General features: G+C 48.3%; 1 protein-coding gene across 1 annotated transcript; it reads left to right on the top strand.

The window, feature by feature from the left end:
* The first annotated feature begins 5,419 nt into the window (after positions 1–5,419).
* Positions 5,420–7,929, top strand: C4H11orf91 (chromosome 4 C11orf91 homolog). Its single transcript, XM_030562126.1, has 2 exons — positions 5,420–5,822; positions 7,603–7,929. The coding sequence occupies exons 1-2, from the start codon at positions 5,420–5,422 to the stop codon at positions 7,689–7,691; spliced, it is 492 nt and encodes a 163-aa protein (XP_030417986.1). The 3' UTR covers positions 7,692–7,929.
* The last annotated feature ends 2,222 nt before the right edge of the window (positions 7,930–10,151 follow it).

Genomic DNA, 10,151 nt, shown 5'->3' with positions numbered 1-10,151 from the left:
GCTTCACCCCAAACATTGTGAAGTTCCCAAATCTGGCACAATCCTGCAAATCCACATATCTCAGGGGCTGCCTCATGGATGGCATCAGGTAGGCTCAACCGAGCCTGACAGAGATTGAGAGCATGGTGTTCTGGGTTATTTTTGTCCAACCTAGCAAGTGGATGAAATGCATACAATGCCGCTTTTGAATATCATGAGTGAATGAAGAAAGGCCAGATGTCTGATAGATTGACATTTTGTTTAAAATCAAACCATTTTATGCTCAGGATTTGTCACTGTGTACATGAAATGCCTCTAGCCACTCCAAGTCTGCCTGTAAGAGATTTCATTTTTCTGACCCATTTAGCAAAAGACGTAGTATACAGATTGGATAGATCCTGAACTTTGTCTCAGAGCAAAGATGGTTTTACATCCATAAGTGGACTTCATGAAGGAGCCAGAGAGATCTATTTGTCAAAGAATGACAGTTTGGTACAAATATTTGAGCTTCTGCATGCCACCAATCCAATGTTCCTCCAATCTAACTGGGAATGAACCTCCCTAGAGAAAAGGGCAGTTTTCACTCCATATCCATTCAATGCTTAGCATCTCTACTGACATTGTCAATTAGTGACAACTGATGTGGTGGTTCCCAAGATGCTGATACCTGCCAAGTAGGAAATGGGCTAAAACGGATGACTCATTTCACATAAGCCACTCAAGAACCAATGTACAGAAATGATTTCCAGTCACTACTAACATGAACTGCACTGAAATCATTACTGAGTACCCTTCTACAATCAAGTTGTGAACATTTGTTCAGTTCCTCAAGAACACGAGTGGTGTTTATTCTTCCCCAAGTGTGACTATAAAATATTAAAAGAGTTTTACTAGCTGAAGCATCTTTCATATACCACAATAATAAATCTGTTCTGATTATCCATTTAAATTAAATATATTCCATAAATAATGCATAGGGAAATAAAGTGTTGGATGAACCCAGCCTTTTATCTTTCAGCTTCTATCATATTCAAAGGCACTGTCAGTTGCTTTTATATTTAGTGTCTGCATCCGCAAAATTTCAAAAGCAGCACCCACTCATATATTAGCCAGCAGCACAGAACATTACAACTAGAATAAGAAAGCTGCCTGTTTCTAGCAACAGATAATACCAAAATATTTATTTTTACTGCCCTGCATATCAGTGGATATGCACTTTATATCTGCGGATAGCCGTGCAGATGCGGATACAAATTTTGTATCCGCGCAGGGCTCTGACGGTAAGAGCCCAGCAAGCAGCTGTGAGGAACCATGGCATGGATCCTCTACCTGCCCTGGGCGGGAGGTCTGGGGGGCAGAGACACTGGGTGGGGGGCGGTTAGGGCCCCATGCCCAGGGTAAGTAGAGGGTATGCCACGGCTCCCCACAGCTGCCCACCCGGCTCTTACCATGGCTGGGCTGTGGCTCTGAGCCCCCCACCCCCACACACAGCAGATCTGGGTCAGGGAAAGCTGTACTGGCAGCTGTGGGGAGCCTGGGTCCCTCTACCTGCCCTGGGTGGAAGGGCTGGGGGCTGAGGCAAGGACACTGAGCAGGGAGGCTGGGCAGGGTGACTAGACAGTAAGCGTGAAAAATCAGGATAGGGAGTAGAGGGTAATAGAAGCCTATAAAAGAAAAAGCCCCAAATATTGGGACTGTCCCTATAAAATCGGGACATCTGGTCATCCTAAGGCTGGGGGCCAGGGACAGTGAGCAGGGAGGCTGGGACACTGGGCAGGGGCTGCTCGGGCCCCCTGTCCAAGGCAGATAGAGGGTCTGCTGCAGCTCCACCCAGCTGCCCACCTGGTTCTTATTGCTGGGCTGTGGCTCCAAGTCACCCCCCTTCCCAGCCAGGGCTGAGTCCGGGAGAGCTGTTCTGGTAGCTGGGGGGAGCTTGGGTCTCTCCACCTGTCCTGGGGAGGGGGCGTCTGGGACACTGCTCGAGCCCCCCCCCAGGGCAGGTGGAAGGTCCACCCTGGCTCCCCACAACTGCTAGCGCGGCTCTCCCTGACCCTGCTCCGGTGGGGGGAGGGGCAGCTCAGAGCCACAGTCCAGCAACGATAAGAGCCAGGCGGGCAACTGTGGGGAGCCGCAGCGGACCCTCCACCTGCCCTGGGCAGGGAGCCCGAGCAACCCCCAGGGGCAGCCACCCAGGTCTCCGCTCTCCCACTGGCCAGGCCAGCATGGAGCCCAGCTGGGAAGCCGGAACAGACCCTCAACCTGCCAGCCATGCGTGGCAAGAGGAGCAGCTGAGAGCAGCCCCTGGCCGTGTCCCCGACCCCCAGGCTTCCTGGCCAGCGGAGGGCAGGTGGAGGGTCCACAACTTTGTGTGGGCTCCCCACAGGTGCCTCCGGCTCTGCCTGACTGGGAGATGCCTTGACGCCTCAGCCCAGCCCCCATCGTAGAGCCCTGCAAACCTGTGAATATCTGCAGATATCCACATCCGCAGATCGGATGCGGATACATATTTGTGTATCTGTGCAGGGCTCTATTCATTTTATTCAAGAGAAGACTTTAAAAATATGATGGGTTGAATTCATCTCAATGCATGGGGTCCATGCAACACTTAAGCCTACATCAGCAGTTCAATGGGGCTTGTGCAGGTTCAGTGCACTGTGGTTAACTTCACCCTATGTGAATGTACTAATTGTAAGATACGGCCACAAGCCCTAAAGACCTTTCACTCACAGAACAGATTTCATTGCATTGCAACCATCCCTAAAAGTCCCTGTCAATGTGCCTCAAACCTGCCCTGAAGAAACTACAGTACCAGTAAGGCTGAGAATTTTCAGGCTCCCTGTCCCATGGAAAAGGTTGGCCTCTCAGTCTATATTATCACCAATCCTGCCAATTAGTGCCATGTGAGATGGGGAGTTTTGTTATGGGAACACTGATCACTGAGTTCAGGACTGAGATCACCAGACTGATTTCACACAGACCACCAACTAGCCATCTGATGTTAATGACATAGGGTCAGATCTTGGAGTCCCTGAACTCCCAAAATTCCCACTGAATTCAATGGGAGATTTATGTGCAGAAGAGATGCAATCTTGGGCTCACAGACGCTTTCAACCTGGGCTCAATTTGAACAAGCAATCTAAAAGTGAAAGCCACTATGTGTCATTACTACTCCCTCCTGCTCCTTCCCCACCCCTCAAAAATCCACTTCCCCTATTTATGGGTGGGCTTAAGGATAGACAGCTAAGACTCTTCCTTTAAAGATACTGTACTGTTCAATCAGTACTTGCAAAAATGCTGCTTTCAAAGTCTAATCACGCATCCTTGACAGACAACATCACATTTTCAATAAAGGAAGTTGTGCAGAAGATCCCTTGTCTCACTACATGCACAGTTCTCAGGAGGCATGGAAATTGTAGCAGGATTTGTTCCATAGGCATTTGAGCGATTTTTAGTAAATTTAGCTGCTACTGGCAATGATAAAGGATACAAAATGTTTTGACAAAGGTAATTTTCAATTTAACAGTGTCCCTTTAAAGTGCACTTTTACTAGGCATCAGATTTTCTTGGGGCCCTCGATTGGCTGCTTAAAGACAGAAATAGGTCTCTCCTACTACCTAATTTCTTTAACTTATTTCTGACACAAAGTGGTCTGTAACAGTAGTGACTATCTATGGCCATTCCCTTCCAGAATTTATTTAATAAATAGATACCAGAATTGTTTCTGTGAGCATTATCCCTTCCAAGTTACTCCCCTTAGCATCAGGCTGTGGCCTTGGAAGGACACACATCTCTGTAAAGAAGTGATATTGGATGAAACACAGAATCTCATACCATCAAATCTCTGTCAATATCATTTATACTAATTTGTTGTAGAAAGTTACAGATAGCAATAAATGTCCAAGTGCCATGGGTATAGGGGCAGCAGCAGGTAGGCCTGCCAACTTTCTAACAGCAGAAAAAACTGAACAACCTAGCCCCACCCCTTCTCCAAGGCCCCACCTTCGCTCAATCCACCACCACCACCCCAGTTACTCGCTCTTCCCCACCCTTGCTCATTCACTCATTTTCACCAGGGGGCTGGGGGTGCAGGAGGGGGTGAGAGCACCGGCTGGGGATGCAGGCTCTGGGGTGGGCCCAAAATGAGGGGTTCAGGGTGCAGGAGAGAGCTCCAGACTGGGTGCTTTCAACTACCTGAAAGAGGGTCCCAAAGAGGATTGATCCAGACTGTTCTTGGTGGTAGCAAGTGACAGAACAAGGAGTAATGGTATCAAGTTGTAGTGGGGGATGTTTAGGTTGGATATTAGGAAAAACTTTTTCACTAGGAGTGTGATGAAGCACTGGAATGGGTTACCGAGGAATGTGGTGGAATCTCCTTCCTTCCTTCCAGGTTTTTAAGGCCTGGCTTGACAAAGCCCTGGCTGGGGTACTTTAGTTGGGAATTGGTCCTGCTTTGAGCAGGGGGTTGGATTAGATGACCTCCTGAGGTCCCTTCCAACCCTGATATTCTGTGATTCTATGGGGCTGAGTGTTGAGGGGCAGGAAGCTGTTGGGGCATGGGCTCCTGGTGGCACTTACCTCAGGAGGCTCCTGGAAGCGGCCCGCATGTTCCTCCAGCTTCTAGGCAAAGGGGCCGTCACAGGGCTTCACATGCTGCCCCCGCCCTAAGCACTGGCTCCGCAACTCCCATTGGCTGCTGTTCCTAGCCAATAGGAGTTGTGGACCTGGCCTTTAGGGCGGAGGTAGCACGCAGAGCCCCCATGGCTGCCCCCGAGCTGGAGAGAGATGTCAGCCACTTCCGGGAGCTGCACGGAGCAGGGAGCTTTCCAGCCCTGCTACACCACCAACTGGACTTTGAACGACCTGGGCAGCGAGCCAACAAGGTCCCTTTTCAACCAGGCATTACGGTCAAAAACCAGACACCTGACAACCCTAGCAGCAGGTCACTAAGAAAGGGGCACTCTTGGCACCTGCTCCCTGATACACAGTTAGACTTGGGTAAACAAAAAAGGCCTGTGCCAAGCTGACCTTTGGGGTTTTGCCCCGGACAGGGCCCAGAAACGGTATCAATGTCCCACGTGGAATGACCCCCCCCAGCACAGTCACAAAGCAACTCCACTCCCAGGCAGGTGCTTCGGGCAGCTCTGTGTCCAGAGCCTTTCTCCCAGCAGTTGCCCCACCACCTAGTGCCCCTCCCCCCACGCCTCCCACCAAGGGTTGCCAATTTTGGTTGGACCTGTCCTGTTCCTGTAGATTTCATCACACGAATTCTGGAGCGCCCAAGCCAGCCCTGGAAGGTTGGGAGCGCTACTCCCCCCCCCCCAGCTGCCCCCCCCCATCGCCCTCGGCTACGCTGCCCCTCCCCCTTGGCCCCATCACTCCCCCCTCCCCCAGCCGTTCCGCCGTCTCCAGGGCAGCGGCGGTTGGCCGCGCCGGCGGCGCCATGAGCCAGCAGCAGCAGCAGCGGGCGCCGCGGCCCCTGTACTTCCCGTCCCTCTACGACCGCGCCGCGCCCAGCGCCCCCCCGCTGGCGGACTGCGGCCTCTGGCGGAAGCTCTGCGTGCCCCTGCGGGGGGGCGCGGCCGGGCCCCAGCGGCCCCCTCCCGGCCTGGGCCCGGCTCCGGCTCCTGCGGCCGCCCGCAGCTGCCCGCGCCCCTGGCCGGCCGGGCTGGCGCCCATCCCATACGAGCCGCTGCGCTTCTTCTGTCCCGCGGCCGACAGCGGCGCCGCCCCGCGGGGCCCGGGGCAGCAGCTGCCGCCGGACGGGGAGATCTGCGAGCTGGGCATCCGCCTCAAGGAGCTGGAGCTGCTGGCGCTGACCGGGGACGGCTCCGACCCGCAGCAGTGTGCGTGTGCGGGCATGGGCGGCACTCACCCGAGTCAGCCATGGGGGCCAGGCCGGCCCAGAGCCCGGGCACACGCCAGCCCTCCGCAGGGCAGGGGCCCTCTGGCTCACAGCTTTCCTGGGCTGTAGCTCTCCCCAGCCGCTACCTGCGGCATGGGCACTGCCCCCAGCAGTCAGGCCTCTACACGCCTGGCCCTCACTCCCTTAGTCTCCACATCAGGACCCCCCAGTGCAGGGTAGGGACCTTCCAGCCTTTCCCCTCACCCCCCAGCTTCTGGGCAGCAGCATTCACACCCCACTCCCTGGCCGTGCACATCTCTGCATCCACGCCCTTAAAGGAGCAGGCTCCGTGGGGGCTACCCCTATTGAACAGACTGCATGCAACTGCCCAGCCTTACAGCATCAGATGTTTTGAGAGGGGCTCAGGACTGCTCCCACGTCTGAAAATGCTCATGCTGGCCAGAAAAACGGGAGAATAGCTTTATTTTCCCCTCCTGTGAAAACAGCATTTCTCTTTATTGAATGTAGAGGGACAGCTGAAAGGAAACTTAGCTTGCTCTTAGAGGTTTCAGCTCTGGCCTGGTCTACACTGGGGGGAGGGGGGGAGAGAGAAATCGATCTAAGTTACGCAACTTCAGCTCCATGAACAACATAGCTGAATTCGACGTACTTGTACCTACTTACTGTGGTGTCGTTGCTGTATTAAGTCAAATGGCTGATGCTTCCCCGTTGACTCCACTTGTGCCTTTTGGTCCAGTGGAGTACCAGAGTCAACGGGAGAGCTCAGTGGTCAATTTATGATGTCTAGACTAGATGCGCTAAATCGACCCCCACTGGATCGATCACTGCCTGTCAATCCAGCGGGTAATGTAGACAAGCCCAGAGTGGTAGCCGTGTTAGTCTGTACCAGCAAAAACAATGAGGAGCCCTTGGGGCACCTTAGAGACTAACAAATTTGTTTGGGCATGAGGAACTGAACTGAACTAGCATTACTATTGGGATATAGGCGCACTCAGCAGCAGATCACTACTGAAACCAGCATAGGTCAGTGGTGAACTGATGTTCAAAGCAAGTGGTAAAATGCCTTTTGTGTTTTTAGGTCCAAGCAGGGCCAGCTCAGCAAGCAGGTGCTTGGGGCGGCCAACAGAGCCGGACGTGCTGCCCCTCTCCTTGGCAGTGGGTCCCTCAGTCCCTCTTGGAGTGAAGGACCAGCCGCTGAATTACCACCGAAGAATGAAGCAGCGGCGGTAGAGTTGCTGCAGATTGGGTTTATTTTTTTTTGCCCTGCTGCTTGAGGCGGCAAAAACCCTGGAGCCGGCCATTGTTCCAAGTGAGCAAAATGTCCACAGAAAAGAAGCATGACTGATAACCAGGTTTGGCAGTCTAATCAGAGAAGCGAATCATTGACTGCACATGAAGATTCTCATCTCTTCCCCCAAACAGAATCACATTGGCAGGAAAATCTGAAACCTTTTAGGAGAGCTAAAGTCACACAAAAATTAAGAAGAAAATTTAAATCCATAAGATACAAAAACTCTAAAATATCTAAAAGATTGTAGCATGTAGCTTTAATTCAATTACTTTACCTAAGAATAAATCAATGGATTTTCTGCGTGTCGAAATAGTGGATACCTTTTTCCACTTTAATATCTGATTATCTTCAGTGAGTTGTAGTGGTTTACTGGAGTTTCACATGAAAGTGTGAGGTTTTTTTTTATTAAAATATATTTACATTTTTAAGTACTAGAGACAAATTAATGTTTTGTTCCATTCCTTTCTAGATAAGCTTTTGAAGACACTAAAAGATGAAAAAGTTCAAGGCATAAAGACAAGACAGAATCTGAAAAAACAGACACCTACATCATCATAAGGATTATTTCAGTTAGCTGTTCTGTCATTATGTTACCTCACAGCATTGTAATGGACTCTTCTGTGTGATATATTATTTTACTGATTATATGCTATTCAATTATGCAGCCAAGCTAGAAATTTACAGTATATATTCTCTACTTGGCTTTTTGTACTTTATTTGTCCAATACTGAATATTTCAAATACCCAGAAACGATTATTTTGTGTATTAATCTTTATTCAATAACTTGAATATTAATATGTTTGGTTTACCGTAATAGCAGTGAGAAAAAGAAAGTGACCTCTTATCTTGCTTATGTTTCAGGATGAGAGCTGATGTTGATCACCTGGTTACAGCTTTACAAAATTGACGAGGTATATTACTGAAGACAAAGGGCATGGATATATGACCCAGCATGACAAAATCCTATGTTCTTATGAGAGAGAAAGCACAATACTTCTAAGACACCATGCAGTTCTGCAATATACACTAAAATACATAGTGAGAACAAGAATACTTTTCCCTAGTCTCTCTCTGATGTACAATATTGTGCAATACCTGAGCTTATCACCTCCTTCCATCCTAGCCTGTCTTGCTCCCCAGCATGACCCATTTCTACTAACCAGTTCATGAGCCTAGGAATAACATAGCAATGTAAGGATTTCAGGGAGCAGGTAGATGGGAGTTCCCATTAGAAGGAAGACGGCACCCATTTTCCACGCAGTGATCACCCTAAAGCCTAGGAATGTGGTCAATTCCTAGATGGCTTACAATAGCAGATTTTTCTTGTCCTGAAAAGCCAGTCCTCTTGGATCTAATATCTGACAGGTTTTTTTATATTGATTTCAGTCTTGCATTCCATCTGCACTCAAAATATATCTTTCATATAGTGTGGAGTATAATATTATCCATAAGGGGAGGAAGAAGAAAATAAATGTATGACTACTTTGTTCTAGCTCAGGGATCCTCAAACTGGGGATTGGAACCCCTCGGGGGTTGTGAGGTTATTACATGGGGGGGGTCACAAGTTGTCAGTCTCCACTCCAAACCTCGCTTTGCCTCCAGCATTTATAATGGTATTATAAATTAAAAACAACTTTTTTAATATATATTTAAAGGGGGGGTCACACTCAGAGACTTGCTATGTGAAAGAGGTCACCAGTACAAAAGTTTGAGAGCTACTGTTCTAACTGCTTTGAATCATTAGATTTGTAATGGTAAAGCACAGAACAGATGTAATCTATAAACAATAGATCATATGTCCAAAAATCATTTAAAAACAACAAGATGTAGTGAATGGGACAATGGAAAAGATTTTGGTGAACTAAAAAAAATACTACCCTGACCGCAGTTTAGATGACAATGATTCATGGGTGCCTGGCAACTTAAGCTGCTATGGCCTCAGAAAAATATGAGTTTTATCAAAAGGAAGAACAGGATTTACTATAGGCATTGTTGACCATGCAGCTGCACCACAGACCGTAGGTGTTATAACTTGAGATTGTTTTTAACCAAAACAAAAATATACTTCAGGAGCTGCACTTAAATGGAGGACTTGTACTGCTTGGATAAAGAATGCACTTCTCTGTGACCCTTTCATCATGTCACGCACATGACTGACTACAATGGTGGGAGACTTAAGAAAAAGCTCATTGTAGATAAGGCAAGTTTGATAATTATATTGCAGCAGAGGAAAGGTGGTCTTGTAATTAAAGCATAGGACCGAGTCAGAAGACCTGAATGTTATTTCTAACTCTGCCACAGCCTTCCTGTTTGATCTTGGTCAAGTCACAGCCACATTTTCAGAAGTGGATCTCTATTGTTGAGTGCCTTCTTTTTTGGGTGCCAACTTCACTCTCCTAATATCTGCACACCTGCAGTTGCATTAAAAGTCAATGGGAGTTGTGGCTGCTCAGCATCTGAAAAGCAGGCCATAGTTGTCTAAAGCTGGGCATCCAAAATGAGAGGCTATTAACTGAAGATTTTGGCCATGATCTCTGCCTGTGTCCTCATCTGTAAAATGGGGACAATATCTATCTCAGGTAACCGCAAGGCTCAGTTAATTAAATGTCAGTAGAACGTAGAGCTTCTCACATAAAAGAGTCTATATAACTACAAAGTATTATAGGGATTTTTTCTCTTAATAAATTAAAACATGAACTTAATCAAAGATGACTTTTTGTGTTTGATTGGGTTTTTTTGTATTGTCAGCACCATAATAGATTTTATTGTCCTTTAAAGGCATGTAGCATTTTCAGAGGGATAATGTCCTGGTGCACCTAAGAGAATAAACTGTCAATTGAAAACTGTTCAAAACGCATGTCATTTCACAAGCAAAAATAGAGGCAAGAATGGTAGGGAGATTGAAGGCCAAGAGAATAGCTACAATAAGTGCATATAACTGCTAACTGTGAATCCAAGAAGAGCATCAGGAAGGAAGCAAGAAGGAAACATGATTATCTAGAATTGTATGACTTGTA

This window comes from Gopherus evgoodei, chromosome 4 (assembly GCF_007399415.2).
Source record: "Gopherus evgoodei ecotype Sinaloan lineage chromosome 4, rGopEvg1_v1.p, whole genome shotgun sequence".
NCBI classification, from domain to species: Eukaryota; Metazoa; Chordata; order Testudines; family Testudinidae; genus Gopherus; species Gopherus evgoodei.
The sequence above is the reverse complement of the archived record's forward strand: the minus strand, read 5'-3'. Positions and strand labels throughout refer to the sequence as shown.

Coding starts and splice junctions, on each gene's coding strand:
- C4H11orf91 (XM_030562126.1), top strand. CDS start 5,420: ATGAGCCAGCAGCAGCAGCAGCGGGCGCCGCGGCCCCTGTACTTCCCG. Junction 5,823..7,602: donor CGGCTCCGACCCGCAGCAGT/GTGCGTGTGCGG, acceptor ATTCCTTTCTAG/ATAAGCTTTTGAAGACACTA.